Source organism: Lonchura striata, chromosome 2 (assembly GCF_050655825.1).
Source record: "Lonchura striata isolate lonStrDom1 chromosome 2, ASM5065582v1, whole genome shotgun sequence".
Classification (NCBI taxonomy): domain Eukaryota; kingdom Metazoa; phylum Chordata; class Aves; order Passeriformes; family Estrildidae; genus Lonchura; species Lonchura striata.
Window position 1 is genome coordinate 125413477 of NC_140704.1, and position 22847 is coordinate 125436323.

General features: G+C 39.6%; 1 protein-coding gene and 1 long non-coding RNA gene across 4 annotated transcripts; one reads left to right on the forward strand and one right to left on the reverse strand.

The window, feature by feature from the left end:
* Nucleotides 1-415: 415 nt before the first annotated feature.
* Nucleotides 416-19763, forward strand: LOC116183326 (uncharacterized). The gene is made up of 2 exons (XR_004147929.3): nucleotides 416-896; nucleotides 987-19763. It is a non-coding gene; the product is annotated as an uncharacterized LOC116183326 (long non-coding RNA).
* On the reverse strand, nucleotides 8793-22611 carry ELOC (elongin C). 3 transcript variants are annotated; one of them, XM_021530596.4, is made up of 4 exons: nucleotides 22528-22611; nucleotides 15441-15501; nucleotides 13871-14014; nucleotides 8793-11383 (listed from the first exon to the last, which is right to left on the reverse strand). In XM_021530596.4, exons 2-4 carry the CDS (start codon nucleotides 15442-15444, stop codon nucleotides 11193-11195), a joined length of 339 nt encoding a protein of 112 aa, XP_021386271.1. In that variant the 5' UTR covers nucleotides 15445-15501; nucleotides 22528-22611; the 3' UTR covers nucleotides 8793-11192. The 3 variants fall into 3 exon arrangements, with proteins under 3 accessions (XP_021386271.1, XP_085428387.1, XP_085428386.1); XM_085572261.1 differs by lacking the exon at nucleotides 22528-22611 and adding an exon at nucleotides 21931-22373 and having other exon boundaries at nucleotides 10951-11383; XM_085572260.1 differs by lacking the exon at nucleotides 22528-22611 and adding an exon at nucleotides 22074-22328 and having other exon boundaries at nucleotides 10951-11383.
* Between the last annotated feature and the right edge of the window lie 236 nt (nucleotides 22612-22847).

Here is a 22847-nt window from a genome sequence, read left to right on the forward strand (position 1 = left end):
GCGGGGCGCGGGCGGCGCGGGCGGCGCGGGCGGCGCGGGCGGGGCGCGGGCGGCGCGGGCGGCGCGCGGGCGGGGCGCGGGCGGGGCGCGGGCGGGGCGCGGGCGGCGCGGGAGCGGCGCGGGCGGCGCGGGCGGCGCGCGGGCGGGGCGCGGGCGGGGCGCGGGCGGGGCGCGGGCGGCGCGGGAGCGGCGCGGGCGGCGTGGGCGGCGCGGGCGGCGCGGGCGGCGCGGGCGGGGCGCGGGCGGGGCGCGGGCGGCGCGGGCGGGGCGCGGGCGGCGCGGGAGCGGCGCGGGCGGCGTGGGCGGGGCGCGGGCGGCGCGGGAGCGGCGCGGGCGGCGCGGGCGGGGCGCGGGCGGCGCGGGAGCGGCGCGGGCGGCGCGGGCGGGGCGCGGGCGGCGCGGGCGGGGCGGGCGGCCCCGAGGAGCGGGAGCGGCGCGGGCGGGCGGTGTTTGTTTGCGAGCTGCCGGTCCCGCCGCCGGGGAGGCTGCCCCGGCGCTGCCCGTGCCCTGCTCGCCCTGCGGGAGCGGCGCGATGCCCATCACCGCCACCCGCGGGGCGGGAAGGGGTTGATCCCCAGCCCGCTTCAGTTTGTGAAGGTTTTTAGAGGTCCACGTGCAGTGTTTAAGTCACTCGGTTAAATTCGGACTGCGCCCGTCCGTCGTGTGGGTTTCTCCGGGCTTTCCCTGGTGCGAGTGCCATACAATCGTAGGACCATAGAATGTTAAGGAGCGGGGAGGGACTTAGAAGATCATCTAGATCCGACACCCCCGCCATGGGCAGGGACACCTCCCACCAGGCCAGGCTGCTCAGAGCCCTTCGAAGCAGCCTGGCTTCGAACGCTGCCCGGGATGGGGCATCCACGAGCCTCCTCTTCCAGTGCCTCACCACCCTCACAGTAAAGAATTTCCTCCCGATACCTAACCCAAATCCCTCTTCCTTCAGTGTGTGCCATTACTCCATGTCCTGTCACTGGACCCCGCCGCAGGTCGCCCCGGGCCGGCGCCGCGCTCCTTCTGTGCGCTCCCTGGTGCTGCTGTGCCACAGCTCATCTGGCTCTCCTGCACTGCTGTCTGCTCGTGTACGACTCCAAATGAACGTGGGTGTGCTTTAGGTCGGAGCGTTCCTGGGTTCTACGTTTTCCTTTCCTGGACTGGAATAATCCCTGTCCTTTGCACCAGGTGATTTTGCCGTACCTGTGTAGGTGAAAATAAACAGGCAGCACTCAGTAGAGTGATTGTGTGCAATCAACAAATTAAACAACTTGTGGAAACACGCTTCGTAAAGCTGTTATTCCTGCTGGAGTATTTCAGACCTAACAGATCCTCAAGATAAACCTACAAAATGTTTATCCAAAAACAACCTATAAAATTTATAATCCCAGTGGTTATGTAAAACTAAGGATTTAATAGAGAAACTGATTTTATAGGTCATTATAATCCCCGTCTCCCCACTGCTCATGTTGCACATTCCAAAAACACTGAAGCCCCTTCCTCTGCCCCTTCACCCCTCTCCTTTTCTGACAATGTTAAAAAATTCTTGGGTCACCTCTGCTCCAGTGGTAGCCCTGATTTTTTCTTCAGAGATGGACTGAGAAGCAAAAACCAAATTATTGAACAATTGTTTGCAGTTTGTACTACCTTTGAAATCTTCGTTAATTTTAGACCTCTAGAAGGGTTCTGCACCCAAAAGCCAGTCTGACTTGTTCAACCATATTATTTAGTGTGATGCAAGTACTACCTTTACGTACAAGCTTTACCTTCTGGTAAGTTTTTAATATCCTTAACTTTGAAAATGGGTAACTGGAGGAAAAACAAAACCCCAGCACAACTTAGCATCAGTTTCCAACTTTTATCCAGTATCAACACTGTCATCGCTGTTAAAGTAAGCATACAAACTTTGGGGTTTGCTTAAAAGGCAGAACCCTTTAAGCAGAAGAAGACAGCAGGAGTATCTTTACCCTGTGAGGTAGCTGCAGAAGTGAACAAGCCCCATGGCTTTGCAAGAATATGCTGAAGACAAAATCATTATTTGTTGATTTTTGAGTAGGAAAGGAAATTAGGCTACCAAAAGTAATGATGGGAAAAGTATAGTCACGTAAATTGCATCCTATACATTGTCTTGTCTCCCAAATCCAATTCTCATTTATAAATTATGGGCTCCTGATGCTATGCAACCTGACATTGCTCAGCCATGTTTTCCCTGGAAGTCAGTATGTATTACTATATGATTTTTGCAAGACCATTTAGGTTGCAGAGGATTTGTTGCATTAAGCAGACACATAGAGCTGGTAAAGGCTTCTCTTTCCTGCAGTTCTTCAGAATGAACTTAGGCTGTTACAGCACTTAAGTGGAACAGTTACTAGTTGTTGTTTTGCATGATGGAAACATATGTTTATCCTAAAATACATCTCTTAATGCCATATGCCACAAAGACAGCAAGAACATCAAGTTTAAGGAATGGACATGTGTTCAGTTATAAACATGGACATATTGACTATCTGTGTTGATGTACTCACAGCAAGATACAACTGATTTCAAACCATTATACTCAGTTTCTTACGCCTCTTCCAGAAAACCCTGTTGAAGGTCAGAAGATATAAAGCAGCATAAGCTTGTGAATGCCAGAACACTTAACAGACTGCAAGCTGGTTTTGCATGGAAAGATCAGCTTTGTGGTCTTAGGCAAACTGTATTCAGTACAAATATGACTTCTACTCTGTAATAAAGGAAAAGTATCTCTGGATAAAAAGCCATCTTTGCAAAAAAAAAAAAAAATGTAAATCACAGCTTTTAACTGCCCTTATGCTCAATAAGTCTTTTTTATCTATCAGAGCTTTTCAATATTAAAAACAAGCTACTTACTAAGTTTTTTACTGAAGTATTCTTTACTGAGATTACTTAATCTATGCTGCAGATCCTGTTCCTGAGGATACTAGGCATGAAAAGCAAGGGCTAGTTTGCCCTGCATATAAATAGAGCATGAGTTAATTACTACCTACTCAATTTTAAGTGAGTATGTAAGTAATTAAAGCATTATGCTGCAGTTGAAACTCGTGGGCAGAATCCCACATCCCCAAATACACTTTGAGTTTATTCTTACAGGACTACCAAAGGTGTCTTTTATAACCATTGTCACATCTTGTTTTTTTTTAAAGTGTCATTAAATGCCTAATATATATGTGAAATATTTTTTTAGCTCCTTGTTGTTGTGGGAATAGGGGAATCTGGAGAATTATCCCTGTGTTTTATTGGGTTTTCCCCCTTTCCTCATTTCCTGGTAACCTTGCTTGCAGAGATGTTTTTGTACAATGCATAATGCTATAGGGATTAAGGAATCAGTCCCCTAAGCACAGTAAGAAAAGAAACACTATTATCAGACTCCCAGAAAGAATATATGAATATTAGTATCTTAAATTATCCTGTAATCCCACTAAGGAAAGGCCCTAATTCCCAGAGAGGGTAGATTTCACTAGGAGTAAGTTATTGTAATTTGGTTTTCATTTCAGTTTTGACCTTTACCTATGCAAAACATAGAAGAAAACATTTCTGTAGTTAACCCTTCCTAATCTGTTGCAGGTATAGAGATGGAAAGCACAATAACTGGTTTCTTAAAAGGATTGCTTTAGTATTTAGCTAATGCAGTCTGATCTTTCACCAGTCAACCCAAGTTTTGCCAGAGATTTCAAGGATCAGAGTTCTGGGTCCCAAATATTCAAAGCTTATGGGGTAAGAGAAATTTAATCTGTTATCTTCATTATTTCAGAGGCTATCTTACACTGATCTGATCAAATACATTATGACTCACATATCAAAAACATATGGAGCAAATAATGAAATTGTACCTCCTACTAATCTTTTTTTTGGTAAATATTATTGAAGTTGACCTAAAAATCCATTTTTCTTTGAAGTTTCCAAAACCTTATACTTACAGGAAAAATGCAACTAATGTTCAAACTGCATTTATTAGATAATTTTCTGATATACCAAGACAGTTTCAAAGAAGTAAAATATAATTCTTAATTAGGGTCCCTATAATTTTACATTCTATTCCCATGTTGTCCATAATGTTTTCAAATATCACCAAACATTTTTCCCTCTGTTCTCACCCTTTTTATTTTTTCTGTATAATTTTTCTACACACTGAACTGTCACTACCATCTCCTTTATGAGTCCTGGTTCTAAAATGACATGAGAGATCAATTTCTTTTGCCTGTGTCCACTGTACTTTTTAGCTTTTCATCTTGTCTCCTTACACAGAAGTAAACTGTACATTGATGTTAACTCCCCTCATTACTTGAGTGGCATGACACTTGTAATCTGCAGTGCCAGGAGACTGCATCTCCTGAGCATGGAGAACTCCCTGCCCCTCAGGGGAATTGTGCCAACTGCTTCTTCTACTCCTACCTGCCAATTTAGGAAGGGCACTGAGTTTAAAAACTCTGTGGAATTAAGATCTTCGTATAAACAAGCTTGGTGCACCTGCAGATACCTTCAACTAAAGATGCAGAATCAAATCAATAGAATATTATATCAAGAATATAAAAGTAATACATTGCACACATAGCTAAAAATTAGAATAGCTTATTAAAACTAAATTCAAATGCAAGAGAACTTTTAGCTGTTGAGATTTTATTGTTGAGTTATTCCTTAGTGATTACGTAGGTTTTTCATCAATAGTGTATTTAATTTTCATCTTAGTTCTCAATAGTAACAGGCAAAATGTCATTTCCATCCCAGGACTTTCAAAGGCATGAAAAGATGGTAAGGAAAAGAAAAATCTCACCTTATTCCTAATCTGCTACAAGGGCAGTTCCTGCAGGAGAGGGTAATCTTATTCTCAGATGACATATGCCTCCATTTCTTGTTTAGGATTCAACAATTTTGAAGCCACTGGGTGATCTGTAGCTTTCATCTTATCCATAGGAAGACTAAACTACCAGAGTAATTTCCATCAGATCAGAAAATAATTTGTCATATTATGTGGAGATCCAGTTGTAATTACTGGAGTGCTAGAAGGAGAACATGGGTCTAGGGAAAGGGGTGGAATTGCCTGCTTTAGTAATATGCAGAATCACAGAATGAGTCAAGTTGGACCACAGTGGTCATCTGGTCTAACCTCCCTGCTGAAGCAAGGGCAATCCCAGAGCACATTGCTCAGGATTATATCCAGGAGGTTCTTGAGCATCTCCAGTGAGGGAGACCCCACAACCTCCCTGGGCAGCCTGTTCCAATGCAGTCACTTGCACAGTAAAGAAATTCTTCCTCATATTCAGGTGAAACTTTCTGTGCATCAATTTCTGCCCATTGTCTCTTGTCCTATTGTTTGGCACCATGTGCTGTAATTACCAATTTGTAGTAATTATCAAGCCATGTTTTTAGGCAGCAGGAGTCCTCTAACTCTTTTAAATGCTGTAAAAATAAAAACTTATAATGACAAAAGCTGTAAAAATTAAATGAGGACAGTGTAGGACCTATACTCAACTAAGTAGACGAATGCATTTAAAAGTGTAATGTTACATAATTATTAAAAGAAGAAGCATCTTGGGTGACCTCTACAGATCTTTGATAAATCACCATAGTTCCCTTGGGCTGAGGAGCAATTCCTCCAGCTGTGCACATCAGACTGCACACTGCCCTTACTGGACCATGCACACTGCTTACAGAGCTTGAAGAATTTAATTTCCAGGCCTCTACACCAAGATGACACTGGTCCAGCCCGTTGGTTTATTTAATGTCCCTCGGGAAAGACAAGACTTCATATGGGATACAATTACCATGAACCAGATTACATGATACAATTACCATGGACCATGATATAAAAACAGAATGGGTGAGCAGTTGACTATTTCAGATGAGTATTTTCAGATGTTCTCAAGTCATAGCTGTTTTTTACAAGTCAAATATCTATGACAACTGTGAAAGCAGCTTAAATGTTAAATATTGATATATCATTTTCATGTTTCATTTGTAGCAAACAACAAATGCTTCTGCCTCAAATGGAGTGTCACTTCTGAAAAACATTATATGTCAGCTTAGTATGGTAATGCAGGAAGCTTTTCCCTGTATAGAAAGAGAAAATAAATCCTTTTTGCCAAATGCATTCAAATTCTAGATATTTTTCAAGCTTGGTGATAGCAACCAAAATTGACAACTTTTTAATCTGCATAACAGACATCCAGTTGTTTTGCTAGACAGAGTAAGAAGAATTCATCACAACATAAGATATAATTATGTATTATTTATAGTTTGGTGTAGTGGTGATTTGGTAGATAAGTTTTTTATTAGCATAAATAGGATACCATTTTTTTCATTATAAGAAAAGCCTTAGCTATGAATTCTCACCTGAAAAGGGAGTTTTCAACATAAATTAACATTAATGGAATTAACAATATTTGGTTTTTTAACTTCAAAGTAACTTCTGGTTGAGGAAAGAAACTAACTACAAATAAATATGGCATTGCATTAATCCAAGCATGTATTCACTGTGGTAGATAGGGACAGGCAAATGGAAGATTTCGGGATGTGACGGAAAGCAAGACCCTTACCCCTCATCCTGTAATATGTGATCCATTACCCCCAAGACACGTAACCCCACCTAACCCAGTAGTTTTCCACTCCTTACTAATCCCAGAGACCCTACCTTCTCCCTTTGACATAGCAAAGCCCCCCTTGACTATTTAACCTCACGAGATAAGGTAATAAATGCCATTTGACCATCCACCACATTGGTGTCTGTGTATGTCTGTGGCCCGAGTGGCCTGGGCGAGGCTGGGCTGCCGTCCTGTCCCTTGAAACCAGCTTGCCTTGCCTTCTCATCTGAAGGCAACTATTCACAAAAAAACTAATTCCACAAAACTATCCTGAAAACTAGCAACTTTAGCACTGAACTATAAATTTTAATTTATCTAGAAGCTCTCATGTGGTTACTTTCACTGATCTAAAAGACAGTACATATTTCAGTGGAAATTTTAATTTAATTTTCCAATTCTACCCTCAATATGTGGGACAACAAAACATTAGATGACTCACATCTTGAAAACTGACTATGAAAGTTCAAAAGGATAAAATTACTCAATTTGTCAAACAACAATCATGATCTTGCAATTTTGATCTCCTCTCACTTAGCATGAGAAGAAAATCCTGTATTCTGTAAACATAAAACAGTAACATGGTAATGACAGAGACAGATTTTTTTTTGTTAGTTTTTTTTTAATCTCAGTGACCTTTCTCCATAGAAGAGAAATTGCACAACCTAATTTCAGACTCAGCATATGCAAAGCATTATTTCACACACATAACACTTGTTAAAACTCAATAAAAACTCCCTCTTCTTTTCTCTGTGCTGCCTTAGTGATTATACTTCAAGCTTCACAGGTGACTAATAATAAACACAGAGTCTAGTTTGTCCTCTTTCCTAGCTCATCCAAACATTGAGCCACGCCTGCAGTTCACAGCATTGGTTATCTTACCATAAAATTACCATCTAATAAGCTATTTTTAAAATATTTAAAAAGTTGGATTTAAAAAGAAATCCAACTCCAGCCCAGCTCATTATTTGTCAAAAGCCTTCAAAAGTTGAACTTTTTCTATGGGGAAAAACTCCCTAAAGTCTTTTTTTCTTAAAGCTTTAGTCTGTCTTTGAAAACAAGCATCATAGTTTAATTTCCAAATCCACTCAATCTTTAATGAGTTCCTTCTATTTTTCTCTTCTGCTCTTTTTGTCTTACTCAGGGGTTGAAATTAAGCTTATACCACAGCTTCCACCCTTAGTTTTTAGGTAGGAATAGTGCTATTTCTCCTTGTACTTTTGTTACTCCCTTAAATTACATTGCAGTATTTGAGACCTGACAAAATTAAACTAGGAAAACAAAACATGAACTGAGAAATTAACTTTCCTACCCCACTACATTCCTTGTCCACTTCACATAAACCAACAGGTTTAGGCAAGTTTTGGAAGCACCCTTTCAATGGGAAAAGTAAAAAGAAGAAAGTAAAAAACCAGTCACTGCTGCAATTTAGACCTGTGAAATAAAATAGACAGTAATAAAACAGAGACAGATGTAACTGATTTTCCAAACCTCTGATCATTAATTGAGAAATGCCTTTCAGATACCATGTTCAACACCTGTTGAGTGTAATGGCACAGAAAGTCCTGATGGTGAATCCTTCTTTCTTCAAATTCAAAACCAAAAGGGAATTTCGTATCTTGTGGAAGGGAGTTCTGATCATTCCAGATGCACACACTATTTCATATTGGAGACCATCAGAGACTTCTTCAGCAGCTTATACAGACTCAAATGATGCAAACCCTAATGCAGCATGACTCTACTCATTGTTTACAGTTAATAAAGAATCTGAAGTTCTTATGACTAAATCAGCAGTTCAACTTAAAATATGAACCTCAAATATAGGGCTACCTTTCTAAGCAAAAGAAGTACCACAGGACACTTGAAGTTTTCAATATATCCCCAGCAGGATATCCTTGAAGTATCCCTGAAAGTATCCTCTTCAAGTCTGTTCAGGAATACCATGCCTTTTTAGTACTTGGTGCTGAGAACTGTGGATGGTTGTATTCAGAGCAGCACAAAGATATCTTAGCATTTCAAATCTGTGAAACTCTTTAGAACTATGAAAAAACCCACCACCTTTTATTTTATACATGCAGCTTCACAACCTACTACCCAAATACTAATTACATTAGCATTTTTATCACCCTATAGTATAGCCATGAAAATTATGATTCTGCATATGAACATTTCCTCTAAGATGCCATAAATCAACAGAAACACAGGTTTAAAAATTTTCAACTTTGAAATTTATTTAGAACTCAGGGGTTAAGCGTGGTAAGTTTCCAATTGTCTGATAATAGCATACCCATTTAACTACCATGGAAATTGCACTAATTCCCCCTGCCCCCCTCCCCCTTAGAAATCTGGTTCATTTTAACAGCCGGTGGTTTTGCAAATAGTGCATTCTAGGACACTACTGCAATTCCTGAGTGTTCAAAGCTACTGTATAATACATTATGCTGAAAGAAAACCAACAAACTCATTATTCACAGCTAAACCAGCTTACTGCTAAAGTACAGAATCTTAAAATGCAAATGTATTTTAACAAAATTAAGGAAATTGTTCTAGAATGCTTAGAAAGGGGAAGAGAAAAATGAAAAAACCCACTGTTTTAAAAAATGACATTTTTGCCTTAGTTTAAATTTAAAACTAAATAATTTTTAGCCTCAAGTCATTAGCTTCAAGGCTATTAAAAATGGCCAGTGAACTTAAGACTCACTCAGACTGATATGTAGTTGTGACTAAAATATCCATGTTGGTATTCCTTGACCTTTTAGGGTATTCCTAGCGGCTCTAACAAAAGCAGCATAACAGGGTATCTCTGGTTTATCATTCTAGTGCTCTTGTAAATGAGTTACTAACAGCACTGACCAGAGTGCTTACACATGGAATTTCAGACAATCACCCTACAATGCACTTCAGCTTTACCGTGCAAAGCCAATCTAGTCACAAACATCCCCACATTAAACACATTAAATTGTGCCAAAGTATGTGACATGAACAAATGTCAGCTAATCTACCAACACACTGACAAAGTCAGCATTGTTTAAACCCAGAATAAAATTTAATTTGTCACAACTGACCTCCTCCATAAGCAGACTGCAGAGTCTATCTAAGTTACTAATTTTCATCCAGGAAAATCTCTTCCAAGTTGTATTTATGTTGACAAACAGGTTTAGAGGAGAGTTTCAGCCTCTAAATTAGCTGTGAGTTAAAACATCAAGAAAGAGGTTGATGGGATTTTTCCATGATAGACCACAATCACTTCTTGATCAAAACAAAGCTGAAGCAGTGGCAGCTGATGGAAATGCTAATTACATTGTTCTTGCATCATTTCTCATGATGCATTAGTTTTATTCTCATTTACAGATGATTTTAGCAGAAGGGTTTTCAGGCTGCAGCTGAACAAAAAGCAACTTCTTAAGTTGTTTGTTTTCTTTACGGAAACTTGTTTTGAACAAAGAACTGATACTACAGGCAACTGCCAGCAGGATCTACCAAGAGATAACATGTTCTACTCCAGTATTATATCAGTGGCTTGCCAATCCTTTTCCCCTAAAACATTTGTAAAAACACTGGAAATACCTATGAAATTTATAAAACAGCTCCTAAAACATCTGCTTAATGTCCTTTCCTTCAAATATAAAAGACCTCCATGTTTCAGGGTCTTTTGCTATGGGTACAAGGGAGAGTTTAAGGAAGAGGTAAAAGGTAGGACAACTTCTATCTTTTCAGTTGCTATGTTACAAAATTTAAATGACAACTACTCTAGAGATTAAATACAGACTTTACATAAACAATCAGAACAACAGAAATAAACCATAACTGAAGCCATATAAAATTCTTATCAGGTCAAGTGACAGCATATTAAGAAAAACCATATATGTTATATAGAATATACACAGATTTTAGCAGTTATTTTGCCCCTTAAAAGTCACTGTCAGTAGGATCACTGTCTTACTGTACAGACAAGTGACTGGAATATTTGAAATTATTAATGGGGTAAAACCAGGTTATAGAAGCAAAATGTTATCAAGTACACCTTTGCATATTTCTAAACTATGACTTAAATTAAAAGCCTTAAGCATTCTCCTACATACTCAACTTTTAACCTAAATGGAATATCACTGACAGTACACAAAGAGGGCACTTCTAATCTAATTAGTGTAACTATGCTACAGGACAGCTATCTTACAAAGGAGATTAAGTTCAGATGTTTAGAAACTTTAAAAATAAGAGAAAGCTAGAAATGCTTAACAGCTACTCAAATGTAACTATAATTATCTTTTAGAGAGCATTAGACTAAACTCCAGTATTTGCTACAGCCATTGTATTAAAAGAAGGTTCTACCACACCTAAAGGATAAGGCATAGCCATCTACTAATTGGCATATTTGTTTATTTGTCTCAGTTTGTGAAAATGTCCTTATTCGTGTAAGCAGCAAAACAAACTCCAACTGAATGATTGCTATATGCAAAAGAATTGAAGGCAATTGCCTCTGCAGTGAACTTTACAGTTCTCAACAGCACACACGCAACATGCTATCTGAAAAAAGTTACTAACTGAACTACATGTATTAAATACTGAAAAAAGTTTTACATTTTTTATTATAATTTATTTTATTTAACAATCTAAGAAGTTTGCAGCCATCAGAAGTTCCAGTGCAATTTCAGGTGCAATTGGGAATTCAGGAATCTCCGTAGAGCTGTTAGTATAGCGGACCTTGTAGGTGAAATACATGCATACTTTGGATAGGACGTGGGATGGGATCTCTCTAAAATTGACCTCATTTGTTTCATTTTCTGCAAACTGACCTGTAGAAAGAAAAAAACAACACCCAACCAGAAGTCAAAATCTCAATTCAACTGCAAAATGAAACAACTTACCATATTAATACAATGCATTCCAGGGTATTAGATTCTCTGATGTAAAGCAGGATGTGCCACATTCAGAGCCCTCAAGAATATTAAGACACCCAGCATTATGAAATGTTTATTTAGGCCGCAGCCTATCTACATTATTCTGAACAAGTACACCAGAAATTTAGGTTTACTCCAATACAGCTGATAGGTACTTAGCTGTGTGCTAAGCTCTAAGAGGCATCAATCCAAATGTATAGCTCTTTTATTCTAGGAAAAAAAGGTTTCTAGATGTTGCACACATTTATGTGTATATCAGTAGTCCCTTCTATGACCCAGTAGCTTTGAATTCCTAATTTTCAGGTAGATTTGACAAGAGAGTTGAAACATCAAAGACACATTAACTTGATAAGCTGTGGAAACAGCCAGCAGGGACAGGGAAATTCTAATTGTACTGGAGGGAAGTTTACATGCAGTATAAGTTTATCCTTATTAGATATGGAAAGAATGTATTCAGAATTCAAATCCCAAAACACAAGCACATTTGAAATTTGCTTTCTATAGTGCCTAAAAACATGAAACCTGGATACGATCCTATGGTTAATACCACAGGATTTCTATTATTTTTGTCTCTCTTCCCCTCACATCTTTGGACTTTCAACTCATTAAACTGAAAGACAATAAAAAAAATACTAACATTAACTCCATGTTTATGGGAGACTAGCAATGTTTAGTTCCCACTATTTCTGTGGGCAAATCCTTCTAGCTACAAAGCAGAGCTATTTACTAACATCTACATGGATTTGTGTAGAAATATCTGCATGCACTGAAGCCAATCTGGCTTGAATTTTAGTACAGGAACAGTTGGAAGCAAAAGAAGAAATGTTAGCACATTGGCCAAGCTACAGCACTGAAAAAAAGACTTATACATCAGTGAAATTATGACCTACTGAACTAGACAGCAACAGTACTTTTCTCCTTGTGACACAATTATCTTGTTAGTACTTATACAAAATATTCTGGACTGCTGAGTCCTATAGAGTCAATTTCTAGCCCTCTAAGCTACTTTGCCTTTTATTCCTTCACACTGAATGAATTCAGAACCAGTCTTGTAAGTATTCTTCCTCTTAGATGTCTGGGAGACTGACATTGACACAAAACATTTACTATATATTTTCAAATGCAACCATTAAAATGACACTGAGAATTTTAATTGCTCAGTTTGCCCAAGTATTACTAAGTAATAAAAAAATATATTAAACCAATAGATCTCTCCAGTGTCACCAGAATCTGAAAGAGAACATAAAGACCGTATTCAGCTCCAAGCTCCATGTAGCCTGCTGCCCAGCCACTGAAGTGACCAAAGGTAAATGCAAACTATGAGAGTATAGAAGAGAGAAAGCACTTGTGTTAACTTCTCCCCGTTATCTTCCTCACTCTTTTGGTCTTCAAAAATTAGTTCAGATACTTCTTAAACCAGATCTAGTCTCACACATTCAGTAACACGTGAGGTCCTTCCCTCTTGTAAGTTTACCTACCCTCACCTCAAGCCAACTTGCATCATTAAGCTCAGGAACTCCTTGCCATAGGATGCTGTCAACATGTGGCCTTAACCCCATATGAGCAAAGCTGCTTGCTCATTTGCCCCTGCTATGGGTGGACAAGGGAAGAGGAATAGAACAGTAAAAGCAAGAAAACTTGTAGGCTGAGAGAAGAGAAAGGAAACAAAACAAGTGATGCAATGGTAATCACCACCTCCCAAGGGAAGACTGATGACCAGCCAGTTCTCAAGCAGAAGATGGCTTGCTTCCCTTTCTTATACCTCTCCCTTTTTCACTTTGGAGCATGACATATGGAATGTAATATCTCCTTTGGTAGCTCAGATCATGTGTCTGGTTGTGTTCCCTCCCAGCCTCTTGCATACCCTCCTGTCTGCTTATTGAGTGGGGAAAGACTGAGACAGAGAGGAGGCCTGAACAGCGTACATCTTTCCGTAACAGCTAAAACAGGTGTGTTATTGGCTCTGTTTTAGTCACAAATAGAAAGCACAGAACCATGTGACCTGCTATTAAGAAAATTAACTCCATATGGAATACCTGAAGTTCTGCCATGGATGTGGCAATAAAGAACTACCAGCTCTCACTAGTTTTGAACTTGGCAGCTCCATGTGTCATATAATACCCTCAAGTTCTCACACCATGGGAAACCAGTAGAAATGTAAGACAGAGTAAGATCCCTAACTACTCAAAAGGCAGAGTCTAATTTTTAGTCTGGTACCACAACACCCAAACAGAAATGGACTGTTCTGCTGGAAACAGGAACTAGGCAGGATATCGAAAAGTTATCATTTTTTCAAATTTTCACTTACTGCATGATAAAAATTCAAACTGTCCAAAAGAGTGAAAACAAAGAAGGTAAAGGTACTAAGTCTTCTATACCTACCTGGTCCACTCAACATAGCTTTTATTGTTCCTGATGTTAATGCATGCTCTCTTTTTACAATGAACTCATGGCCATCAGAGGATATTAACTTCACGTACATAGCATCCGGGCCCTCACACCCACCGTATGTTTTCTCTTCTCCATCTGTAATGGAAAAAAAGACAAGAGTTTCAGAACACAATATACTGATTCACATTACTAAAAATGCAAGTTGCAGTTTTTCTATGACTACATTCAGACTGAAGAGCCCAGTACAACCAGAAATGAGAAAGAAGCATTTTGCATATTTGAAGATGATTTTTCTGAAGTAACCAGCAATATGTTTTAAAGTAATTTTGCAAAACTTGAAATTTTTTTATTAACATCCCTCCATCATCTAATTATGACATGATTTTTAAAATCTACATAGGAACGAAATTTTCCTTTAGACACTCTCAAGTCAATTTAACATGCTACTGCCTCCTTCCATTAAATCTACAGTCATGCTTATCATACTAATACTTGCTAAAAATTAACTAAACACATATACTGAAAAATACAGACAGCAAGGAAAAAATACCTTCTGAAGCACTGTTAAGAACAAAAGCAGTCAATATTGCTGCACTGAAGAAATGACATGAAGTAAGACTCATACTCCAACTGCCCAACCAGACCCAGAACCACACAGCATCAGTGCATACCTGTGTTGTGGCCTTTGGGAGAAAGCATGGAAAGTGCCAAAGCACTAAACCCAGGGAGATTTGAAAATTCTGCCCACAGCAGTTTGACTGTGCTTTTTTGTTTCCCTTCTCCCTTCTGTTTTGCTGAACACCTGCTCTCTACTTTGTTTCTTCTGAAGGCTTTATCCCCCTTCCCTTTTTGTGTCTTCTTTTATTGTATCCTGACAGTGCTACTTTACAAAGTTGAATTACTGTTGCTTGTATAACAAATAAAACATTCCCCCAGCCAAGCTGCTTTGTGAACTTGAAGTTAAAATTGTATTATGTAGCTATTACCAATTTTAATAAAGCTCTACCACTGCCAAACATGCTATAATACAGTCAGAGAAAGTACAGACAAAACCAGAATCCATCCAATCCTGTTTCATTAACCAGTCATTTGTTGAGGCAGAAACAGTTTCAGAAATGTATTCATATCACATACAATGTAATTTATCAGAAATCAGTCTGTATTATGATCTCTGAACCAGAATTCAACAGGCTGACTTTAGTTAACAAACAAACAAAGAATTAATTTAAAAAGTATACAGTGAAATTTTCTTGGCCACTTGGCCAAAAGTTTAGTGCTATAAGAGCCTAGAGGCATTCCCATTTTAGCATGTACATTTTCAGGACTATACATGTTAAGCAAGTGAATTTTTTTCAGAGAATAGATAAACTCTGACCAAGTCTTCCAATAAATGAACAGTCACTTGAGAAAATTCTCCTACAAAATATCTATAGGAACTTTGAGGCTACAAGAAGTGATAAGATCAACATTTAAAGCCTTAGAATCCTCCACCTCTGTTGATGTGAGAGAAAATGCTTCAAATAATAGAAAAACAAGAAATACTCTAAGATTGTGAACTTACCCATTCTCTTCTTATAAAAAAATCTGTTTATTTTCAACTGCAGATTTTGCAATAGGAGTGTCTGAAAAAACAAAAGTAGCAATATTTTCAGTCAGCAGCACAATTTTTAAATTGTCCTTTACGTATTAGTCTTTATGTTACAATAAACACTCTTCCAAAAAGAATATGATGACAGACAGCATGCAGTGTTTATGACAGGATGTTTTGAAAACAGTAAACCTATGAAGTTCATCCATGGGAAATGCAAACCCTTGACCTTTGCACCTCCAGTACTATGTGGAATCTGACCTGCTGGAAGCAGCTTTGCACAAACAGACCTGAGGGTGCTGGTGGACAAGTTGAACACGAGCCAGCAGCGTGTCCTTGCAGCAAAGATGGCCAACTGCACCCTGCACTTTATTTAAGAGCACTGCCAGAAGGTTGAGGCAGGTGATCCTGCCCCTCCACTGGGCACTGCTTAGACACATCTGGAGTGCTGAGTTCAGTATGACAGACTGAAGTGAGTCCTGCAGAGGGTCACAAAGATGACCAAGGGATTGAAGCACTTGTCATACAAGGACAGGCTGAGAGAACTGGGGATGTTTAGGCAGAGAAGGCTCAGGGATCAGTCTAATCAGTATGTGCTAAACACCTGGACTTCAACCTGTCCTTCACAAAAGATTGACAGTTCCCAATATCACCACAAATATCACTGAAATAATCAAGTTCAGACATGTAATAGAGGTATTGTCAACCAGGAGCTTTCATAGCTGGTATACTGATATACAGCTTGCTGCATGTATTTTTCTCTATGGAAAAGAAATTTAAGATTTAGAGAAATGGAAGTACTTATTTGCAAAACAAATCTGGTACGTTCAGATACAACTTTTATTTCTTTACCCCAAGCTGCATCTCTTCTGTCTAAAAGAAAACTTGGGAAGAGAGATTCTACCCACCCACCTGATGTCCTAATTCCTTTCATATCAACAGCCACTCTGCAAACATTAACCCAGTACAAATCTATGATACTGCTGTGTGTCCACAGATTCAGGAAAATAGCACAAATGATTCTAGATGGTCCCCCAGCTACCCTCAGGGCTAAGGGCAGTAAAGAGATCAGAACAGAGACCACACCCTACATTTGCTTCCTCCTATGTTTCTGGCAAATGTTTATCAAAAAATATAAACAAGCTGAGGAAGCTGCACAATTTGGAAGGAGTACTACAGACACCTCTTTGCTATTGTTGATCACTTCACTTCTGCCCAGCACTTTGATGCTGGTTTATTCCATCTGTCTTTTTTCACAGCTACATACATGAAGCAGTGCAAATGTCTCCTCAGGCTTTCATAAGAAGGCACTTTGTTATTTATAACAAATAAAACCTCATAAAACTACACACACATAACCAATAGTTTTTAGTTGTCTGCAAAGAAATGAGCAAAAGTAATTCTCCACTTACATTGCTGCTTCCTTTGAAAGTTATCCTGTCTTTATAAAGCTATCTCTAAAAAATATTTTCTTTTCCATATAAGGAATATTTAACGTGTACTCTTGCAGGTGAAAAGCTCCTGAATATATGGCACACTTAAGAATGTTCTTTGAGAGTTAATTTCTGTATGCTATAATAGAGATTCCTTAACATGGTGTGCTATGGAATGCCTTCATCACTTTCCATAATTCTAGCAACTTATCTAAGGAAATTGTGCTGGGACAGTTAGGGCCCAAAACTGATAGGATCTTTCACCCTACTTCAACAGTTTTTGCAAATGCAAATCAGTCATCTTATTGGAGAGTGTCTGTTGCTCAGGAATTGAAAAAATACCTCACATTACTACTTCTACTTTGCAAAAGATGATCACTTGTACTAATTCTTTTTCTAGCCACAAACCATTTGCAACATTCTAAAAGAGTAGTGAAACTACCTATGATTTATAAGTAATAATACTTGGGAAAAAAAACAAAAAAAGAAAACCAATACAGAAGTGATACTACTCTTTGAAAGTGGTGAAGATAAAATAAGCCTTGGTTTACAATACAAATAATGCCTGGGTTTACAATGCAAATAATATAATACAATACTAAACACAGGAATAAAGGCTAGTTACTGGGAATGCAGATATATTAGCACCTTGCAAGGCAAAAGCATAACTTGAGGAAGCTAATACATTGAAAGATCAAAAATGAAGAACTGAAAAAGTCTACACAAAAAAATTAGATGTCACAAAAATACACAAACACCATTTTAATAAATCAAATGTGCTATCATATGATTAGAGAGGGAAAAAATACAGTAATTAACAAAGAAGAAAAAAATTATCAGGTTCAGTGAATTTAATTGTTCTAAACAGTGAAGCAGGATAAAAATGCAGTAAGCCTTTGTAGTTTTAGGGCATGCTGAACTAATCTAGTTTTTAAAAAAATTAATGAGTCATTGTCCTTGGGAAAAAGGAAACTCAAGATGCATTCTGGGCTTCATATATAATCTGGGGTTAAATAAATATGATGAGGGGTAATCTTAAAATGAGAAAGAACCTTTCTACAAGACTACAAGAATACAGTATGGTGTTGCAAACATAGAAAAGAACTACTAGTTCTTAAAAAAAAAAAAAAGTAGATTTTTTTTTTAAACAATGCTGCCAGAAAAGAATAGGCAGATTTGGATGAGACATAAATGGAAAGCATTGCAACAAAAGTAGGACAAAAATGGAACACAGACAAGTGACCAGTCCTGAAAAACAGCGTACTAAAAGCCACATGAAATTCAGTCATAGGAAATCAAAACTCCTGCATGAAGGGACCAATACAGTCTTCTTTCATGTAGTCAGGGTATGTTATTTGGGACTACAGTCTTTCTGCCATCAACTATAAACTGATGCAGCTCTGTGGGAGCAAAAGAAAAAAAAAAAATGGGTGAGGGACAAAGAGGCAAATGCACATTGAGGATTCCTTTTCAATAAAGATAGAGAATATGAGCAATGTTGCACATGAGCAACAGCTTGTCTGGAATACCACACATAATTCTGAATTCCTTTTTTCAAAAAATAGAAGTTTGAATTACAAGAACTACAGAGGGAACCTACTGATATGACTAAAAAGTCTGTTTATGAAGGAAAAATTTTAGCAAAACTGGGATGAAGAAAAATATAAACATTCATCAAAAGGATACACATTGGTGGGCAAACTATGACAGCATAATATCTCAGTTTAAGTTCAACTAATGAAAATAGGCAAATAAATTTATAGTGCTATTCCAGAATCCAAGTTTGGTTCTGGATATGGAAAACTCCAAACTTTTGATTGCCAAAAGTAAAAGATGGCAGGAAAGCCAACCTGCTTCTAAGAAAAAGACATAGTATCTTCCAATATTTGATGCATTTGGCATGTTAGCAAGGGACACACTGAGTTTCACTCAGTTTCCATTCTGATGCAATGATGTGTCGTTATAAAAATAAAATCATGAATACTGTTAGGAGTATAGATTAATTCCTGACAAAACAACCAACAGTAGAGAGCCCAGAAAAATCAGAGAGCCAATGCAACAAATGAGGAGAAAAAAAAAACCAAGAAACTCAGGAACTCTGAAAAACCTATAAAAAACCAGTAATGGTTCCTCTTCTGGATCAAGAAGTGCTCAATCTGTAATGACATTGTATGAAGATCAGAACACTTTCAAAGGCAGAAAAAAGTGCACACAGAAAATAAATCAAAAGAATATAGAAATACCTCTCACAAATTCTTACTTGTGCATACAGGGAGTACAAAAGGAACATGGAGGAAAATTTTCTCTACCTTTTTTTTATTTGACAATGGCATGGCCTTAAGTTTTAAATAACAGGTCAAGGAGAATCAAGCAACCTTGCATGTTATCTTCCAAGAAATTATTTTCTCTCAGTATATTTCCAGTGTACTGTTTATTACAAAACATAACACTATATTTTCCTTCTGTATAATGAAAGCAGCATAAACAACAAGACTATAGGAATAAAGAGACAGATTTCTGAATGTGCCTGGTTAACTACCTATATTTTAATTACTTTTCCACATTTTATAGTTGCCCTGTTTGACTTCACCAAGACTACACCAACGCAGCAGTCAGGCTAAGGACAACACAAGCTTTGTTAACGTGTACTTTTTATATATTTTTGACTTGACTATTTCAGGCTCCTGCAAAGAACCACTAATTTATGTTGAAGTACATTCACAATTCCATTTGCCCTTCAAGAAGCTTATGTGGCATTACCACAAGGTAGCTCAGCTCCTTGACTTAAATCTCAAAAAAGCACATAAATTAGGTATTACTGTTCTTCTGCTTTGCCTCCTTAAAAAAAAAAAAAAAGCAAAAACCTGCATTTATTAAGAGAAAATTTACATAAAAGGGATATGCCACTTTTTAATCAGAAGGAGAGTACAATACAACTAAACCAAATGTATTTGGCACAGAAACTTTCCAACCACTCTAAAAAGGACTTCCTGCTGCAGAAAACATAGAATTGTCACTAGATATTAGAGAGCTGAAAATTGACACAAGCTGCCAGAATGTTTACACCTACAAGGTAAAATACTGAGAAATATCACAAACCTCTAAACCATGGCAGTTAAGCCACACAAGACAAGAGTTCTCATTTCCCTACTTCAACATCTTCTTACACCTCTAAGAAGAAAACCTCATTGCTCTGTTCTCATTTGCACAAGAACACTGAATCTATGCAAACATTTCAAGCATTCAGATTCTTTGATCCCACAGGAAAATCCTTTAAAAAGGCAGCTTCTGGTTTAAGGAAATTAAAATGGCTTCCAAATCATTAGCTGCACGACATACACACAATTTTTGTACACTTCAGCTGCTGATATTTGCATTCTACACTATCCATTTCTGGAAAGCATGGCAAATTGGCCTTCCTCAATTCCAATGTTTTTTTAAAAGCCAAAACTGACAATTTTTTGTGTTATTTAGATATCAGTAAGAGTTTATCAATTACCAAAGGCTTCTGTGTGTTACAACTGCAGCCTCCTACTGTTCAATCCTAAATACTACCCTATCCTGTATAATAACTTGTTTAAAAACATTGCTCTTCAGTTTAGCATTCACTGCTCAGCACACATCAAAAAATAATTAAGGTAATAATCATCAAGGGATTGAAGCATATTTAGAAAAAACATGAGGAGAAACTGGTACAGCATGATTTCCAAATCAGCTGATTCACTACTCCAATATTCTCAGGCTCTAAAATTCAAATTTCCTGGGACACACAGGAATGTGACAGGAAGGCATACCGTATGTGAATGCTAGTTGAGATAAACAGGAGATGGGGTAGGATAGCATGCACAGAGTACCAAAGATCTTAGTTAAGATTTCTTTTCCTGTCTAATAAACCTTCCCTTTTCAGTAATTCCCCAAAAAGCTTCAAGCAAAAAAAACCTCAAAAACATGGGCAGGGGAGTGTCACTGCTTTCTTCCAAAGCGTACTTCCAAGCATTACTGTACAGCTCTTGCCAATGGGGGAAAAGAAGCAAAATTTTACAGGGCATGGATTTCTGCCCTCGTTATAGGCATGCACCAAAAACTGCTGTTATGCAAACTATCCCACAATAAAGCTAACTAAATCCTGAGCATTTCCAGGTGCGAAAAGAGTTGTCAAAATACATCAAAGTTCCTTAAAATAATCTGACAAACCCCATACTTACATAACTTGAGGATTTCTTGTAACATGCACGAGAATTGTAAAAACACAGTAAAACACCTGAAGTTGAGTATCCTTGAGTGCAATACTCATTTGTCTCTCTACAACAATATTAAAACAATTAACAATACTAAAATTACATTAAGACAATGTAAAACCATCTAAATCTGTTCATCACCCACTCTGGTACAGAAAAAAAAAAGGTCTCAAATGGCTTTTCTCTGACACAAGGAAAAAAAAAATGCTGTAGTGCTAAAAGTTTCTACAAAATATTTCAAAGCTCCCAGTGAAAACGTTAGCAAGAATTTTACTGACGTAAACATTTTACTGATATAACTTAAGCTCATTAAAAGGCTGATATCAAGGCCAAGGTGTGTGCCACCTGTGCAAAGATGTGGCCAATGTACAGATAAAAACTAATAAACATTAAGTATCTCTTCAGTTAATTGAACATGATCTCTCCCTCAACAGTTATTTTGATCCTTATTATAGTAAAAGGAGAAAATTGGGAGCATGTAGGGGAGTACTGAGAAATAAGCGCACAAAGTGGTTCTTACCCTAAAGATCTCTCATGTGCCTGTTTATCTATGTTTTTCTGGTTTGCTTCCAAAAATCATCAAAACAAGTAAACAAATGGCCTGTGACTATCTAGGTCTCCTCAGAACGCAAAGCTTAACTTAGAACCCACAGTACCAACCATATCTAGAAATATTTAATAGAAGTTAACTGGTGGAAGACCAAATTGGCTGTCAAAGCAAACTGCCAGCAGCACTATCACCTTTTCACACACAAATGTGAAGCCCTCATAATTTACCAACGCTCAGGTTACCTTGTATTAAAGCAGAACCTCCCTCTGAGAAATACACTGCACTCAAAAGTTCATTTCTTTACCGACAAGTAGGGGTATCACCCTTTTCTTTGCTTACATTCGCCGACCATTACAGCCAAATCACTTAAACTAGCACTTTTCACCTTGGCAAAACAAGCCTTGGGGGCGCGTCCTGAATTCTTTCGGCCTGAACTTTTCCCCTCTCTCTACGGCCCGGCGTAGGAAAAGGGCGCCCGTCACTTTCGGCAGGAGTTTGGGAGCGATGCTCAAACCCAGCACTGCTCCCAGAGCCCCTTTTCCGGCGGCGCCGGCATTCCAGAGAGAGCGCTCTGGGGGAGGAACGCGCCTTTCGCCACCGCCTCGGTGGGAGAACCCCGGCCCGGCACCGCGTCCTGCGCACCCCGACGGGCCCCGGCGCCGCTCCGGCCCCTCCACCCGGCCCCGTTCTGCCCCCCCCCCACGCCGGGCGCGGGGCGAGGCCCGCTGCCCTCCGCGGGGCCGCCCGCCGGGCTACCCGCTCCCCGCCCGCCGGGGCGCCCCGCCCGCGGGGTGTCCCTGGCGGCCCCGGCGGGGTGCCGCTCCGCCGCCGCCCCTCACCCGCGGGCGCCGTCCCTCGCCCCGCTCGCAGGGCCGCGCTGTCGGCCCAGCTGCCTCCGAGCGCTTCCGCCCGGGTCACGGGCCGCTTCCTGCCCCCCGCGCCCCGCCCGCGCGGCGCCCGTGCTCCCGGCATGCCGCGCGCGCGGAGCGGGGCATGCTGGGGCGCGTAGTTCATGGGGGAATCTGCAGGCCCGCCATGTCAGGGGTCGGGGTGTCGGCCGCCAGCAGCTGAATACGACCGAGCGAGTGTTCGGCTGGCCAGGACGGCAGTGACATCTGGGCTTGTGTGCAGAGTAGTGGGGCCAGCAGGACGGCAGTGA

Coding starts and splice junctions, on each gene's coding strand:
- ELOC (XM_021530596.4), bottom strand. Junction 11,384..13,870: donor AGCTATGTTGAGTGGACCAG/GTAGGTATAGAA, acceptor TTCTTTCTACAG/GTCAGTTTGCAGAAAATGAA.